The sequence below is a fragment of the Terrapene carolina genome, unplaced genomic scaffold (genome assembly GCF_002925995.2).
Source record: "Terrapene carolina triunguis isolate 2854851 unplaced genomic scaffold, T_m_triunguis-2.0 Scaffold32922, whole genome shotgun sequence".
In the NCBI taxonomy this organism is placed as follows: Eukaryota; Metazoa; Chordata; order Testudines; family Emydidae; genus Terrapene; species Terrapene triunguis.
In genome coordinates this window covers 2544300-2561758 of record NW_020697273.1, presented here as the reverse complement: position 1 = coordinate 2561758, position 17459 = coordinate 2544300, and the positions used below count along the sequence as shown (strand labels likewise).

Genomic DNA, 17459 nt, shown 5'->3' with positions numbered 1-17459 from the left:
GGTCCCTATCTGGATTCCTAATGCAGGGTGCGCATGTGCGTCATGTGCTGAACTGTTCATAGTAGCGTCCATTGACCCGAACATACATTGACCGCATGGCATGTCCGAGGCTTTAAGAGGCCGTGCGGGTTGATGCCACTCCAGTTTCCTTGTACCAGGAAGCAAATGGAGCCTGGAGCAGAAGGGAAGGAGGGTGGGATTGGAATTCAGATAGGGACCACACATCTCGAAGAACCTCCAGTTACAATAAGTAACCTTCACTTCCTCTTCGAGTGATGGTCCCTATGTGGATTCCAAATGTGGGAGAGTTGCGAGCACTGGTCAGTGTGGAGGCCGGCACGAGGGCTCTCAAGAAGACCAAGTCTGTAGTAGTTTGACCGACTGCCGCCTCCATTGCCGTCAAGGGCGCAATGGCGTAGTGACTGGAAAAGGTGTGGATGGAGGACCAAATAGCCGCCCAACATATCTCTTGTCATGGAACATCCACAAGGAAAGCCAACGTGGTGGCATACACCCATGTGGAGTGGGCTGTGACTCCCAGCAGAAGGGAAGCACAAGAGAGTGCATGGCAGATCGCTATGCAATGGGAGATCCATTTGGAGAGGCGTTGGGAAGAAAGGTCGGAATCCCGGCATCCTCCGCAATGGCAATGGAGAGCGGGGTGGGGGGAGACGCTCGGAAGCCGCAGGTACTGTGGAGATTAAAGGCTAACAGCCTGTGGATATCGAGGAAGTGGAACATGTGCTCCATGGGGGAAACATATACTCTAGTTGAGGTGGAAGGAGGAAGCCACCGTGGGAAGGAACTTGGGGTGAAGACGTAAGGAGACCTTGTCTTTGTGGAAGATGGTAAATGGCGGATCTGCCATTATGGCTGCCAGTTTGCCGATGCACCGTGCGGAGGTGATGGCCACCAAGATTACCACCTTCATGGAAAGAGGGGCAACGGAGCAGATGGCAAGGGGTTCAAAGGCTGGATTGGTGGGGGCAGAGAGGATCAGGTTCAGATTCCAAGAGTGGGTAGGCCTCCATACAGGAGGGGAAATGCGTTGAGAAGGCCGCGGAGGAAGCGGGAGGTCGCGGGGTGGGTGAAGGTGGAGAAGCCATCCACAGGAGGAAGAAAGGCACTGAGCACCACCAGGTGATGCAGATGGAGGAGTGGGCAAGGCCCAATTGGCGGAGATGAAGGAACTAGTTCAGAAGGACAGAGATGGAGACGGAGTCCGGAGAGAGGTGATGGCAGTGTGCCCACGTGGTGAAGTGGTACCACTTAGCTTGATAACAGATACAAGTAGATTGGTGTCTGCTACGAGTGAGCATGTCTCGGATGGGGGCAGAGCAAGCCCAGGCTACATGTGAGCCGCATCCAAGTACCAGGCCGTGAGGTGGAGAGGGCTCAGGCCGGGGTGCCGCAGGTGGCCATGTGCCTGCATTAGGAGAGCTGGAAGAGGAATCGGGTTGAGCAGAGAGGTGGAGAAGATCGGTGTACCAATACTGGCAAAGTCAGGAGGGAGCCAGAAGGATAACAGTTGCTCGGTCCTTCCGCTCTTTGCGCAGGACCTGGGAAAGTAGGGGAATGGATGGGAAGGCATAGTGGAGGTTCAAGGTCCAAGGAATGAGAAGGGCATCGCCCTGTGAGCCTGGGCGCAGGGCTCCTTGGAAACAGAAGAGAGGAAGCTTGTGGTTCTCAGACGTCGCAAAGAGGTCCCAGCATGAACTGCCCCACTGACGAAAGACGGACGAGAGAGTGGTTGCCATGGAAGGACTGGCTGAGTCTGTCCGCCAGGGAGTTGCTGGTGCCCGGGAGGTGCACAGCGTGTAGGGTGATTCCGTGCCAGAGGCAACACTTCCAAAGATGGATTGCCTCCATGCACAGGGAAGGAGACCTGGCCAAGCCCTATTTGTTGATATATACAACTGCTGTCATATTGTCGGACAGCAGTTAAATATGGCGGGAGTAGAGGAAGGGCAGAAAGGCCTGACAGACAAGGCGGACGACCCATAGCTCCAGGACATTGATATGCATTTGTGTAACTCTTGGTGACCAAATACCCTGTGCTGTGCAACCGTCGAGGTGGCTGCCCCAACCCACGAGTGAGGTGTCTGCGGTGAAAGTGATGCTGGGCGTGGGGGACATGAACGAATTGTCTGTTAGAACCACAGCCAGGTTGCACCACCAGGCCAGGGAAGCCAAAATAGTGGGTGGAATGACAACTGGTTTGTTCAGACAATCTGACTGTGGATTGTAGACAGAGCTGAGCCAGAGCTAGAGGCAACGCATACGGAGACGGGCCACATGATGCAGGAGGGAGACACTGACAGATGCGCATTCGTGGGCGGCGTCAGAGCATCACAATAAAAGAAGTGAGGGCAGCAAAGCAGTCTGGGGGAAGAAAAGTGCGGGCTGCAACGGTGTCCAGGTATGCCCTTATAAAGGTAAGCATGCAGGCAGGGATGAGGATCAACTTTTCCTCGTTGATGCAGATCCCCAAGCTGCCGAGGACACATAGGGTCCGGATAGTGGCAAGGAGATGGGGGTGAGAGAGTGCCACAAGGAGCCAGTCGTCCAGATAGGGAAGGTCCTCAAGGATTGTCTGGACCTCTTTAGGGAAACTGCTAGACTGGAGCCAGAAGTTGTGGCGGAGCACCACTCCGGACACCAAAGAGCGTGACGCAGTGTTGGCGGTATCAACAGCAGCTTGGAGAGCTACCTTGGCCACCAGCTTGCCCTGATCCAACAGATGCTGAAAGTCCTGCTGCTTTTCCGGAGGGAGGAAATCCTGAAAGTCCGCCATATGGAAATAGCTTGAAATAGGACAGGAAATCATGCTTGGCAAGGATAGCCTGGTAGCTGGCAATGTGGAATTGCAGATCCACGGACAAATACACCTTGTAGCCTACTAGGTCCAGCTTTTCGGCAGTGCAGTCAGGAGGGGGCGGATTTAAAGTGCTGCTGATGGGTGTGCTCAGTGACCGCGTGGACAACCAGGGAGTTGGGCAGCAAGTGGGTAAAGAGAAAGTCCGTACCCTTAGAGGGCATGAAGTAGTGGCGTTCCACCAGCTTCAGCATAGGGGCGCAGGAGGCTGGCGTATACCAAACAGTCTGGGCTGGCTGCAAAATGGTGTCGTGGATGGGCAAGGTGGTACGGGAAGGTCCCAGAGGCTGGAGAAAGATTAAGCACAGCAGCCATACAGTGGAGCAAGCCCTGGTATTGGACATGGTCATCAGGCGGTGAGAGGGCAGGTGGAATGAGGGCATCATCTGGGGATGAAGAGGCACCCGTGGGAACCACGGGTGCTGATTGTGCCGATGGAGTGGAAGCATCCAGAGGCTCCAATTGGAAGGGATGGATAGCTCAGTGGTTTGAGCATTGGCCTGCTAAACCCAAGGTTGTGAGTTCAATCCTTGAGGGGGCCATTTAGGGAACTGGGGCAAAAATCTGTCTGGGGATTGGTCCTGCTTTGAGCAGGGGGTTGGACTAGATGACCTCCTGAGGTCCCTTCCAACCCTGATATTCTATGATTCTATGAAGGGAGTAATGTGGATGTGAGATGGCAAGTGATGCAGGCAGTGCATCCCACGATCGTGGTAGGGGTCCCAAATGAGCAGTAGGGTCAGGTGTAGATATCATCAGTGTCCAGGTTGGAGGAGCACTCAGATTCAGAAGAAGGGTCCAGCAGAAGAGGGGATGTTGGTGTCGGTGGAGCCATCGGTGCAAGACGAGGTCCAAGTGGACGGTTGACAAGTAGAAGGGGTTTGTCCGTCACCAGTGCTAGTGGAGAAGGATGGAGCACAAGGGACTCATCCACTGGAGAGGGGAGTCCCGAAATAGGTGGCGGTCCAGAGTGTGGGGGAGAGCCGACAAAGGGCAGCATGAGCTGAGCCAATGACGTCAGGGGAGATAATCGTCCTGGAGTGTGTGGGACTGGGAGGGACAGGCTGGAAGGTCCAGGCAATGGAAGGTCAAGGCCGAGGGTGAAGGAAGCGGCCCAGGTGCCGGAGCAGAAGATGGAGCCAGCAATGCACAACAGCGCTTGGATCGGTGGTCCATACGAGCCTTTTTCAGAGCAGGAGTATCCATTCACAGCTACGCACAACTTCTTGCCCAACCTAACATGGCTCAGGGAGGTAACGCTGCATTTTGAGGTAGTCTCCATCAGGGAGTCGCCCTTATGCATATGCTTCTTGTGCACACGGTGGGGTTTTGATGGGTACAGCGGTGCCACCGGTACCACACGAGACGGGCCTAGCGAAGCGATCACTGCCAGTGACGGGCGTTGTTCACGTTCGGTGGAGCCAGGTCTCGTTGCACACATGGGTGCAGCACCTCCTCCACCAGATATTTGCGGAGGTGACATTCATGAGCTGCTTGAGTCCTGGACGGAAACGAGCGGCAGATGGAAGAATGAGACACTATGTGGGCTTCGCCAAGACAGTAAAGACAATGAGTGTGCTTGTCGCTCACTGAAAAAGGAGTGATGGCACAAAGCACAGTTCTTGAAGCCAGCTTGCCAGTGCATAGTCCCGGGGTCAGGGAAAAAGAACTCCTGACGGGGAGAAGTGCAAGGGAGAGCTAGCTAGCTAACTACTAAAACTAACGGACAACTATCTAACTAGAAACTACATGCAGTAAACAAAGAGCAGTCCTCTTAGAGAGCTAAGAGCACCGAGGAACAGGGGTTCCAACTCTGGCCATGTGGCGGTAAGACAGAACTGGAGTGGCATCGACCCACACAGCATCTTAAAGCCTCGGAAGCCCTACGTGGTCGACACACATGCAGATCAATGGTCACTACTATGATCAGTTCCAGCTCCAGCACATGCACCCCGTGTTTGGAATCATAGAATATCAGGGTTGGAAGAGACCGCAGGAGGTCATCTAGTCCAACCTCTGCTCAAAGCAGGATCAATCCCCAACTAAATCATCCCAGCCAGGGCTTCATCAAGCCTGACCTTAAAAACCTCTAAGGAAGGAGATTCCACCACCTCCCTAGATAACCCATTCCAGTGCTTCACCACCCTCCTAGTGAAAAAGATTTTCCTAATATCCAATCTAAACTTCCCCCACTGCAACTTGAGACCATTACTCCTTGTTCTGTCATCTGCTACCGCTGAGAATAGTCTAGATCCATCCTCTTTGGAATCCCCTTTCAGGTAGTTGAAAGCAGCTATCAAATCCCCCCTCATTCTTCTCTTCTGCAGACTAAATAATCCCAGTTCCCTCGCCTCTCCTCATAAGTTATGTGCTCCAGACCCCTAATAATTTTTTGTTGCCCTCCGCTGGATTCTTTCCAAATTTTTCCACATCCTTCTTGTAGTATGGGGCCCAGAACTGGACATAATACTCCAGATGCGGTCTCACCAATGCCGAATAGAGGGGAATGATCACGTCCCTCAATCTGCTAGCAATGCCCCTACTTATACAGCCCAAAATGCTGTTAGCCTTCTTGGCAACAAGGGCACACGGTTGACTCATATCCAGCTTCTCGTCCACTATAATCCCTAGGTTCTTTTCTGCAGAACTGCTGCCTAACCACTCAGTCCCTAGTCTGTAGCAGTGCACAGGATTCTTCCGTCCTAAGTGCAGGACTCTGCACTTGTCCTTGTTGAACCTCATCAGATTTCTTTTGACCCAATACTCTAATTTGTCTAGGTCCCTCTGTATCCTATTCCTACCCTCCAGCGTATCTACCACTCCTCCCAGTTTAGTGTCCTCTGCAAACTTGCTGAGGGTGCAGTTCACGCCATCCTCCAGATCATTAATGAAGATATTGAACAAAACCGGCCCCAGGACCGACCCTTGAGGCACTCTGCTTGATACCGGTTGCCAACTAGACATGGAGCCATTGATCACTACCTGTTGAGCCCGACGATCTAGTCAGCTTTCTATCCACCTTATAGTCCATTCATCCAGCCCATACTTCTTTAACTTGCCGGCAAGAATACTATGGGAGACCGTATCAAAAGTTTTGCTAAAGTCAAGGAATAACACGTCCACTTCTTTCCCCTCATCCACAGAGCCAGTTATCTCATCATAGAAGGCAATTAGGTTAGTCAGGCATGACTTGCCCTTGGTGAATCCATGCTGACTGTTCCTGATCACTTTCCTCTAAGTGCATCAGAATTGATTCCTTGAGGACCTGCTCCATGATTTTTCCAGGGACTGAGGTGAGGCTGAATGGCCTGTAGTTCCCCATATCCTCCTTCTTCCCTTTTTTAAAAGATGGGCACTACATTAGCCTTTTTCCAGTCGTCCAGGACCTCCCCCGATCGCCATGAGTTTTCAAAGATAATGGCCAATGGCTATGCACCCACTAACTCCTTTAGAACCCTCGGATGCAGCGCATCCGGCCCCACGGACTTGTGCTCGTCCAGCTTTTCTAAATAGTCCTGAATCACTTCTTTCTCCACAGAGCGGTGGTAACCTCCTTGCCATGCTGTGCTGCCCAGTGCAGCAGTCTGGGAGCTGACCTTGTTCCACATAGGGATCATCACTCCAAGAAGAAACAAACAGTCTTATAGCTAAAGGTAGCACTACCAACAAGCAGCCACAGTTTGCACTGATGCATTTTTACCAGTAGGTGGTCCCCAATGGCTGCAATCAAGGCAAATCCCCAGGACAAAAAATGCCTCTCCTTCCTCATGCTGTGTCCATCCCACTGGGCTAAAAGATTCATTGTTATCTATTACACCATGACATCCGTGACCAGCATGGTGACTCAGCAAGACACTATCTTTCTACTGGCAACTGAGCTGCTGCCAGAGCACAGAAGATTCCCTGACAAACACTTACAGATTCCTATGTTCATCTATCTAGTCTAGGAAGTACCCTGATCTCCATCCTCCCGTGTCTAGTTTAGAGGCAGCCCCCACCTCATGCTCTCTGTATCTATTCTACAGCCAGTCTAGTAAGTTCCCTGCCCCTTAAGGCTCCCAGGTCCCTGTGACCATACCACTAACTAGTCCTACAGGCCCTCATTGTGAACAAATTCATCATACTAGCACCTCTGTACCTACCTTACTGGCCAGCAGAGAAGGCTCTCTACCAGCAGCTTCCCCCATTCGTGTTCTTACGACCTCTATGGCCTGATGGTTGGACTAAGGGACTTGTTACCAATTGAAAAGGAATTGCCCCAACACCTGAAGGAAACAGGAGAGGGGATAAGGGAAACAACAGTCAAAGGTGTCTAGGGGTGCGGGTGGGGGAGGAAATCAGTAAAATTGATGCAAATCTGCTGTTGTGCCCTCTTAGAGGTGTTGCCCTACATGAGTGAAGTGACTCCACCAAAACTGTTCTCAGCAATGTTTCCTCTGACTTTTCTTGACCCAAATCCAGGGCCTGTACTCAATCCTCATCCTCTGACTTTTCTTCTGGTTGCCATTCTCAACCATACACTACTTGAAATCTTGCCGTCTTGACTTTTGTGACTGTCTTCGCACGATTCTCCAACCTCTCAGATCACTCCTTCAGCATACTTTAATTGATCCTCTTCTGTCACTTTCTATATGGTCCTCCAAAGTTCTATCCTCAGTCCTTTCCTCTTTTTTCCTTTATGATCTCTTCATGGGTGATTTTACCCAGCTACACAGTTTCAACTACCATCTTTTGCCAAAGACTCTGAGATACCTCTCCACTCCTGACTGTCTGCCTCCACCCACTGCCACATCTCTGCCTGTATGTCATCTCCTCCTGAATGTTAAACTGCCAGGTCATGTTTAACATACTCAAAAACAAATTCCTGATATTTCCTCCCAAGCCCTCTCCACTCTGTCACTAATGATATCTTTCTCAATCACTTTCTCTGACTCCTCCCTCTTTCACCTCACAAATTCAGACTGTCTAAATCATACTATTACTTCCTAGATTACATTATGATCCATCCTCTTCTTTCTGTCCAGACAGCATAAACCCATTGGCCAGACCCTCACTATCTCCTGTCTTGAACATTGTTCCTTCCTGTGGTATTGGTAAGGTGGCGGGTCCCAGGCCCAAAAGGTTAAATTAATTACCCTTGTTTTCCTTTTTCAATACAAAACAGTTAAGTGTGGTCCACTACAAAGTGACTATCATGAAACATTTTAAACTTTCCCTGAAACACATCAAGAGGAGAAGCAGTTAATGCATTAGAAAATCAAGTAACCCTTTAATTTTAACAGTTTCCCTCATTCTCTTCTTCTTCTGCACCTACCATCTCCTAATGCTTCACCCCTCCGTCTTCCTGTTCAACCAGTCAAGCCAGTCTCTTCCGCCTATTTGGCGGCTTCTAACATGAAACAGTGCAACACTGTTGCCAAAAAAGCAAACATCATTCTGGGATGTATTAGCAGGATGTAAGCAAGACATGAGAAGTAATTCTTCCGCTCTACTCCGCGTTGATTAGGCCTCAACTGGAGTATTGTGTCCAGTTCTGGGCGTCACATTTCAGGAAAAATGTGGACAAATTGGAGAAAATCTAGAGAAGAGCAACAACAATTATTAAAGGTCTCGAAAACATGACCTATGAGGGAAAATTGAAAAAATTGGGTTTGTTTAGTCTGGAAAAGAGAAGACGGAGGACATGATAACAGTTTTCAAGTACATTAAAGGTTGTTATAAGGAGGAGGGAGAAAAATTGTTCTTCTTAACCTCTGAGGATAGGACAAGAAGCAATGAGCTTAAATTACAGCAAGGGAGGTTTAGGTTGGACATTAGGAAAAACTTCCTAACTCTCAGGGTGGCTAAGCACTGGAATAAATTGCCTAGGGAGGTTGTGGAATCTCTGTCACTGGAGATTTTTAAGCACAGGTTAGACAAACACCCATCAGGGATGGTCTAGATAATACTTAGTCCTGCCATGAGTGCAGGGGACTGGACTAGATGACCTCTCAAAGTCCCTTCCAGTCCTATGATTCTATGAACACTACTATGTCTTCTTCCATGCTAACCTTTATGGCATGCAACACCTTCCCCAAATGATCCATAAGGCCATCATATCCATTCCTCCAAAGCTCTTGAGACTCACCTCTGTGAGTCACTTATATCAGCTGACTAATGAAGACTTAGGGGTCAGACAGGGTTAGCTGGCACTTTGCACTTTTTAAAATTATAAACAAGTATTTTACTGCATCTCTTCAGGGCAGGAATTGCATACTCAAATGTTTAACGCTTTGTGCAGTGAAGCTTTGTGGTAATACAAATATTAAAAATAAAGATATAAGCCAAAACATCACTCCCTAGGAGTCTGTTTCATCCCACAACCATGTAACAAATGCTCTCTTGAGAGAACAAAAGATCTGATTTGTAAAATGTTTCTCTTAGTAACCTTGGCAGCTTATTTCTAAAAGCAGTATCCAGTGATACATGTTAGGTGTCTGATGTGATCTGTTATATGCAAATTCTTACCATTGTAAAAGCGAATCATGCAGCTGAGATCAGAGTTTGCTGCCTCTTCCTGTATTCTCACAAGATCCTCAAAGCCGAGCCCAGCCAAGTACTCGTACACAATCTGAAGGGGTTTCTCTGTGGGCTCCAGCCTCCTAGTAACACAATCCACAAGAAGAAATGAGTTTAGTATGGACGTGAAAGAATGAACTTTTTTTTTTATGACAGTTACAGTGCAAAAAGAGCAACGACTTGGTCTTTCTGCTTCTCTGAAGATATCATCTGACAAGGACTCATTCCAGGGGCCTGTGATCCCTAGTTTGAGAAAGATGAACACTTCAAGTACTAAACCTGTTGATCACGAAGGACAGGAGGTCACACAAGACACACCCTGGTGATCATGCACCACACAGGATTCTAATGATTGCAAATTCATATCTTTCAGACAGTTTCTGGCTGAGCAGAAAGCAGAGATACCATGGGGAAAAAAGAGCAGCATGTCACAAATCAAAAAGGATTTAAAACTTATGCTTCAAAAAGACTATGTACAAAAATGAAAGAAACCCCATTTCAAGAAAGTTCCCTTCCAAATACAACTGGCAGGAGAGCACGAGAGAGAATCCTGTGAGAAGGTTTCTTCAGAGAATTAGAGTGACAAGATAAGTCATTCCCCCTTCTTGAACGATCCCACATCCATGCAGAATTCTCACTCCTAGAGAGCAGAGAGCTTGAGGGATGTTCCCAAAGAAAAAACATCCCATAACTACAACAGGCACCAGGAACTACGCTAGGACTAAGAATTTGAATAAAGAGGAAAAGGGGGGGGCACCAGGTGTCTCTCTAAAACGACAAGCTCCGTGGATTTTAAGGCCAGAAGGGATCATTATGATCATTTAGTCTCACCTCGTACATAACACAGACTAGAGAATTTCACATGGTAATTTCTGCAACAAGCCCATAACTTCTGGTTGAGCTAGAGCATCTCTTTCAGAAAGAGACCAATCATGATCTAAAGACTGCAAATGATGAAGAATCCATCACATCCCTAGATAAGCTGTTGAAATGATTAATCATCTTAACTTTTAAAAATTCTCATTTCTAATCTGAATTTATCTAGCTTTAACTTCCACCCTTTGGATCCTGTTGTGACTTAGCCCTGGTCTACACTATGAGTTTAGGTCGAATTTAGCAGCATTAGATGGATTTAACCCTGCACCCGTCCACACGACGAAGCCATTTTTGTCGACTTAAAGGGCTCTTAAAATCGATTTCTGTACTCCTCCCCGATGATGACTTAGCGCTGAAATTGACCTTGCTGGGTCCAATTTGGGGGAGTGTGGACACAATTCGACGGTATTGGCCTCCGGGAGCTATCCCAGAGTGCTCCATTGTGACCGCTCTGGACAGCACTCTCAACTCAGATGCACTGGCCAAGTAGACAGGAAAAGCCCCGCGAACTTTTGAATTTCATTTCCTGTTTGGCCAGCGTGGCGAGCTGAGAGGTGACCGTGCAGATCTCATCAGCAGAGGTGACCATGGAGTCCCAGAATCGCAAAAGAGCTCCAGCATGGACCGAATGGGAGATATTGGATCTGATTGCTGTATGGGGAGAGGAATCCGTACTATCAGAACTCCACTCCACCCCAGAGGACTGCCCAAGCAACAGAAAGCTGGCATTCAATAAGTTTTGAAGTGCAGTGTGGCCTTGTCCTTCCCTCCTCCACCACGCCACCCGGTGCTTCCTTCTTCCCCCACCCCTCCCGGGCTAGCTTGGCAGTTATCCCCCCATTTGTGTGACGAATTAATAAAGAATGCATGAATTTGAAACAACAATGACTTTATTGCCTCTGCAAGTAGTGATCAAAGGGGGCAAGGGGAGGGCAGTTGGCTTACAGGGAAGCAGAGTGAACCAAGGGGGTGGGTTTTCATCAAGGAGAAACAAACAGAACTTTCACACCGTAGCCTGGCCAGTCATGAAACTGGTTTTCAAAAGCTTCTCTGATGCGCAGCGCGCCCTGCTGTACTCTTCTAACCGCCCTGGTGTCTGGCTGCGTGTAATCAGCGGCCAGGCAATTTGCCTCAACCTCCCACCCCGCCATAAACGTCTCCCCCTTACTCTCTCAGATATTGTGGAGCACACAGCAAGCGGTAATAACGATGGGAATATTGGTTTCACTGAGGTCTAACCGAGTCAGTAAACTGCGCCAGCGCGCTTTTAAATGTCCAAATGCACATTCTACCACCATTCTGCACTTGCTCAGCCTATAGTTGAACTGCTCCTTACTACTGTCCAGGCTTCATGAGCCATGAGAGCAAGGGGTAGGCTGGGGTAGGTGCGACCGCACGGTGCTGCCGGCTGGGAGAGCAGCCTGAGGCAGAAGCCTCCAGCTCACATGATATTCCAGGCCAGACTGAATCTCCATGAGATGAAACTTAAAGAAGAGAATGACCTGGAGTCATTCCCATTTATGTCCAGGTGCCCCGACCGACCTCACTGAGGTCTGCCAGGAGCATCCATGTCTGCCCTGAGGTCGGCCACGAGCACCCAGGAGACGACGACGACAGCTAGCAGTCATACTGCACCGTGTGCTGCCACGAAGGCAAGGAGCTGCTGCTGTGTAGCAATGCAGTACTGCGTCTGCCAGCAGCACCCAGGAGACGTACGGTGACCGTGAGCTGAGCGGGCTCCATGCTTGCCGTGGTATGTTGTCTGCACAGGTAACCCAGGAAAAAAGGCGAGAAACAATTGTTTGCCATTGCTTTCACGGAGGGAGGGAGGGGGGCCTGATGACATGTACCCAAAACCACCCGTGACAATTTTTTTACCCCATCAGGCATTGGGAGCTCAACCCAGAAATCCAATGGGCGGCGGAGACTCTGGGAACTGTGGGATAACTACCCACAGTGCAACGCTCCGAAAGTCGACGCTAGCCTCGGTACTGTGGACACACTCCGCCGACTTAATGCGCTTAGTGGGGGGGACACACGATCAACTGTATAAAATCGATTTCTAAAAAATCGACTTCTATAAAATCGACCTAATTTTGTAGTGTAGACATACCCTTTGTCTGCCAACTTAAAGAGCCATCTACTATAAGAAATCTTCTCCCTATGTATGTATTTAAAGACCACGCTTAAGTGGACTCAAATCTTTTCTCTTAAAATGAACAAATTAAGCTTCTTTAGTCTTTCAATGTAAAATGGGTTTACCAGACCTCAAATCATTCTTATATCACTTTTCTGAACCCTTTCCAATTACTCAACATCCTTGTTGAAGTGTGAACACCAGAAGAGGACAGTATGTTCCAGGAATAGTCTCACCAATGCTATATAGCAAGGTAATACCACTTCCTTACTTCTACTCAACATTCCCCTGCTTAGCCAACACAATGCACCATGAGCTCATGTTGAGTTGGTTTTCCACTAGGACTCTAAGGGTACGTCCAGACTACCCGCCGTATCAGCGGGTAGCGATCGATTTATCAAGAATCGATATATCATGTCTCGTTAAGACGCGATATCAATCCCCGAACGTGCTCCCCGTCGACTCCGGAACTCCACCTGAGCGAGCGGCGGTAGCGGAGTCGACGGGGGAGCCGCGGCCATCGATCCTGCGCCGTGAGGACGGGAAGTAAGTCGGAATAAGATATGTCAACTTCAGATACGGTATTCCCGTAGCTGAAGTTGCGTTTCTGACATCGACACCCCCCCCCCCCCCAGTGTAGACCAGGCTAAGTCCTTTTCTGAGTTACTCCTTTCCAAATTCCACAGTTCTCCATCTTATAAGCTGGACCTACATTCTTGGTTCCTAGATGTATGACATTGTATTTAAGTATATTAAAACTTGTTATACAAATAAACCCCATTTACCAAGCAATCCTGAGAGCACTGTATGGCTGACCTATCCTTATTTACCATCCACCAACTTTTGGTGTCATCTGCAAATTTTACGAGCAATGATTTTACATTTACTTCCAGATCATTGATAAAGATATTGAATAGAATTGGGTCACAATCATTACATCCTTGTGGGACCCCACTAAGAAATCCCCCATTGTAAATGGGACAGCCACTCAATTACTTTTCAAGATCTATCATTTAGCCAGTTTTTGATCCATTTAATATGTTACATTTTGTATAGCAGTAACTATTCATAATGTTATATAGTACAATGCCTTACCAAAGTATGTTATATTGACAAAAGAAATGTGATAACTTTTAATCTCATCAAAAAACACGATCAAGTTTGTTTGACGAGACCTATTTTCCATAAAACCATGATAACTGGCATTAATTGTACTGCAATCATTTAACATATGTGGGAATATAAAGTATTTCATTATTGCTGTAAATTGAATGTGTCATCCGGCTTTGTCCCAAATACAGAACAAACATTTAACACATCTTTTCTGCAACATTAACAATTTTATTGTCCCTGTCTATTAATAGATACCACTGCTATAATTTCTTATGTTCCTGATATAGATTCATAGATTCTAGGGCTGGAAGGGCCTCGAGAGGTCATCGAGTCCAGTCCCCTGCCCTCATGGCAGGACCAAATACTGTCTAGACCATCCCTGATAGACATTTATCTAACCTACTCTTAAATATCTCCAGAGATGGAGATTCCACAACCTCCCTAGGCCAGTGTTTCCCAAACTGTGTTCCGCGGAACACTGGTGTTCCGCACAATGTAATAGGTGTTCCGTGAAAGAATCATAATTTTAAAAAAGGGTCTTTAATTTTTTTTTTAATTTTAAATTTGGCATATTTGAAGTGTAGTTTACAACTCTTTTTGAATGACTATAATTTAACATAAAACTTTTTCCGGTTATTGATAGATCTTATATTGAATATCATGGCGTAAAGAGAACGTGGCATGCATGTTGACATCTACCTCTTTCGAGCACGTTTCGGTTAGTGACGTCGTATCCCTTCCGCTCGAGGCTGCGCGAACTGCAGCGGTATGCACACACCATTCTCTTTACGCCATGTTGAATATAACATATTCACTCAACACATTCAAACCTGTGGGTCTTTACCGTGTGTGTGATAAGCACAACTAAAATAGCTTCGCTCGAAACAATATAAATATTTGTGACAAACAAAATTTGACAAAAATCAGTATTTCTAAATACTGTTACTAAACCCAATGGTGAGCTGGAGCCAGTTCGCAACGGTTCGCACGAACAGGTTGTTAAATTTTGAAGTGGTTTTAGAACCGCTTGTTAACCGGCTTCCCTGTGAGGAGGGGGAGCTGCGGCTTTGATGGGCTCCAGCCGGGAAGTGTGTAATTCTTCCTCCGGCCACCGGGGGCGCTGCGCTACAGGAGCAATGTGGGCCGCCTCCTGGCCCTGTTGCTGCTGCTGCTCCTCGGACCTCTGGCCCTGGGGCTCCCGCTGCTGCCTGGTGGGTCCCCGGCTGCTCTGCTGGGCCTGGGCTGCGTCCTGCTGCTCAGGCTGCTCCGAGACGCTCTCCTGGTAAGTAACCACCACCCTGCCCACAGCCAGGCCCTGCCCGCAGCCAGCCCCTGCCGCACCCCCTGCCCTGCCCGCAGCCAGGCCCTGCTGCAGCCCCCTGCGGCCCTGCCCGAAGCCAGCCAGCCCCACACACATCCGTCTCCAGCCAGCCCTGCACCCCCTGCCCTGCCCGCACCAGCCCTACACCCCCTGCCCTGCCTGCATCCAGCCCCGCACCCCCTGCCCGCAGCCAGCCCCTGCCGCACCCCCCTACCTGAAGCCAGCCAGTTCCGCACTCCTCTGTCTCCAGCCCTGCCAATCCCTGCCACACCCCTCTGAGGACCTGCCCGAAGCCAGCCAGCCTGCCCCACACCCCCGTCTCCAGCCAGCCCCGCACCCCCTGCCCTGCCTGCAGCCAGACCCTACCTCCAGTCAGCCCCTCCCCTGCCTCCAGCCAGCCCCATGTCCACTGGTGCCCTGCAGTTCCCAGGGCAGTAACCCCGCACACCTGCTTCAATGAGGGGGGCAGGGAGCAGCTGGGACCCACACATGTGCACACCCTAGGGTGACCAGACAGCAAGTGTGAAAAATCGGGACAGGGTGTGGGGGGTAATAGGAGCCTGTATAAGAAAAAGACCCAAAAATCGGGACTGTCCCTATAAAATCGGGACATCTGGTCACCCTAGCATACCCCTAGGGAGTGTCAGGGACCCACACATGTGAAACGGAGCTCATTTCTAGTTCAGGCCCATCTTTTTAAAAAAGAACTTTAGGTAGGGTTAACATACATCCATATTTTCCCGAACATGTCAGGCTTTTTGGTTCTTAAATTGAAGAGGACCTGCTCTTATGTGAATCTCTGCAAAGCAACACAACTGAAGAAGAAATATTCAACTGCATCAACAATTTTATCAGAAAGCATGAAATTAGTTGGGGAAAATGTATTGATGTTGTGACGTTATGAGTGTAATAGAATATCTCACTGAAAGATGACAGAGCCAGAAAGAGTTAATTAACTCAGACTGACCTGACCCATGGGTGAACCTTAAGGACTGGTTAGGAAGATATGTAAATGAATAGAGCTTTGAAATGCAAGACTGCATTGTTAGAGATCTCAAGGGTAGATGTTTGCTCAGGTCTTGTGATGTAAGCAAACAAGTCTTGTCTATTGCTATAACTTTAATTCAAAGATCAAAAAAGGAATATTAACATTTATGACAATACTCGAATGAAATAGTATTATTGTCTATATGTCTCTTTGACGGTTGCGGTAACCTGTATCTGAACTGTTTAATGGATAAATTACCCTGTGCTAATTGCCAGGATGTTTGGAAGGAGAGTTAAGCTTATTGTTTTCTCAGGCCGAAAGGCTGCTGGAAATGTACAAGAACCCTGGGACACGATCCTACTTCATCTCAGATCTGCTTTGGGTTTCAAGAGGGGGAAACCTTAAGCCACAAGGATTGAGATCCCCAGTCATTGACTGGAGCCATCCTGAATATGGACATTGGACTATAACCTATGGACTATATCTAAAAGGACTTTTGGCAACTACAAACTCATCTCTCATATGTATCTGAACCTCAAGAATTGAATTCAAGTCTGTATGTATATTGATCTTTTAACCAACACACACACTTTTTTCTTTTTTAATAAATTTTAGTTTAGTTAATAAGAATTGACTATAGTATGTATTTTGGGTAAGATCCAAGTTATAATTGAACCTGGGTATGTGGCTGATCCTTTGGGATTGGAAGAACCTTTTCTTTAATATGATGAGATAAGATTTTCAGTAATCATCATCATATCTGACAGGTGTGTCTGGACGGAGGCCTGAGGCTGGGCACTTTAGGGGAACTGCGTTGTTTGGACTTCTGAGTAACCAGTGAGGTACTATAGAAGCTGTTTTGTGCTGGCTTGGTAAATTTGAGTATTGGAATAACCACCAGCTTTTGGGGTTTGTCTGCCCCGTTTGGTTTGCAGGTCACCCTGATTGAGTGACCTCAGCTGGCTCTCACGGGCAGCACCGTCACAGATGTATACTGACGGTGCTCGGGCAATGACTGGGAAGATGAAGGGAGCTGTAACGCAAATCATAAGTGTGGCACCAGAAAGCACTAAGAGCCACTGTGTTCTACACAGACAAGCACTTGCAGTTAAAAAAAAATATCAGCATATCTGAAAATTGTGCTTGGTGAAGCAGTACAAATTATCAGTTTTGTCAAATCTCGACCACTTCAATCCAGGTTATTTAAAATTTTGTGCGAGGAAATGGGTAGTCAGCACAAAGCACTTCTTTTACATACGGAAGTGAGGTGGCTATCTATCCAGAGGAAAAGTGCTTGTGAGGCTTTTTGAGCTTCATAGTGAACTACTGGTATTCTTCACTTCAGATAATTCAGGACAAAAATTTAATGATTGTCTGACAAATTCCTCGTGGCTAATGCGTATCTTGCAGATATTTTTGCAAAATTAAATGAAATTAATCTGTCGCTGCACGGAAAGAATGTGACCCTTTTTACTACAATGGATAAAATTTAGTCGTTAAAAAAGAAACGAATTCTGGGCATCTTGTGTAGAACAGAATAACTTCGACTGCTTCCCTACAGTACATGAATTTCTGACTGAAATAAATTCTA

At 47.9% G+C, this 17459-nt stretch overlaps 1 protein-coding gene across 1 annotated transcript in view; it reads right to left on the bottom strand.

Annotated features, from left to right (window-relative positions):
- Positions 1-17459, bottom strand: part of LOC113409388 (PH domain leucine-rich repeat-containing protein phosphatase 2-like) — a 139944-nt gene that overhangs the window by 96102 nt on the left and 26383 nt on the right. Inside the window, exon 3 of the mRNA XM_029914174.1 lies at positions 9383-9516. Coding sequence (XP_029770034.1) covers positions 9383-9516 — 134 coding nt within the window. The remainder of the gene's footprint in view (positions 1-9382; positions 9517-17459) is intronic.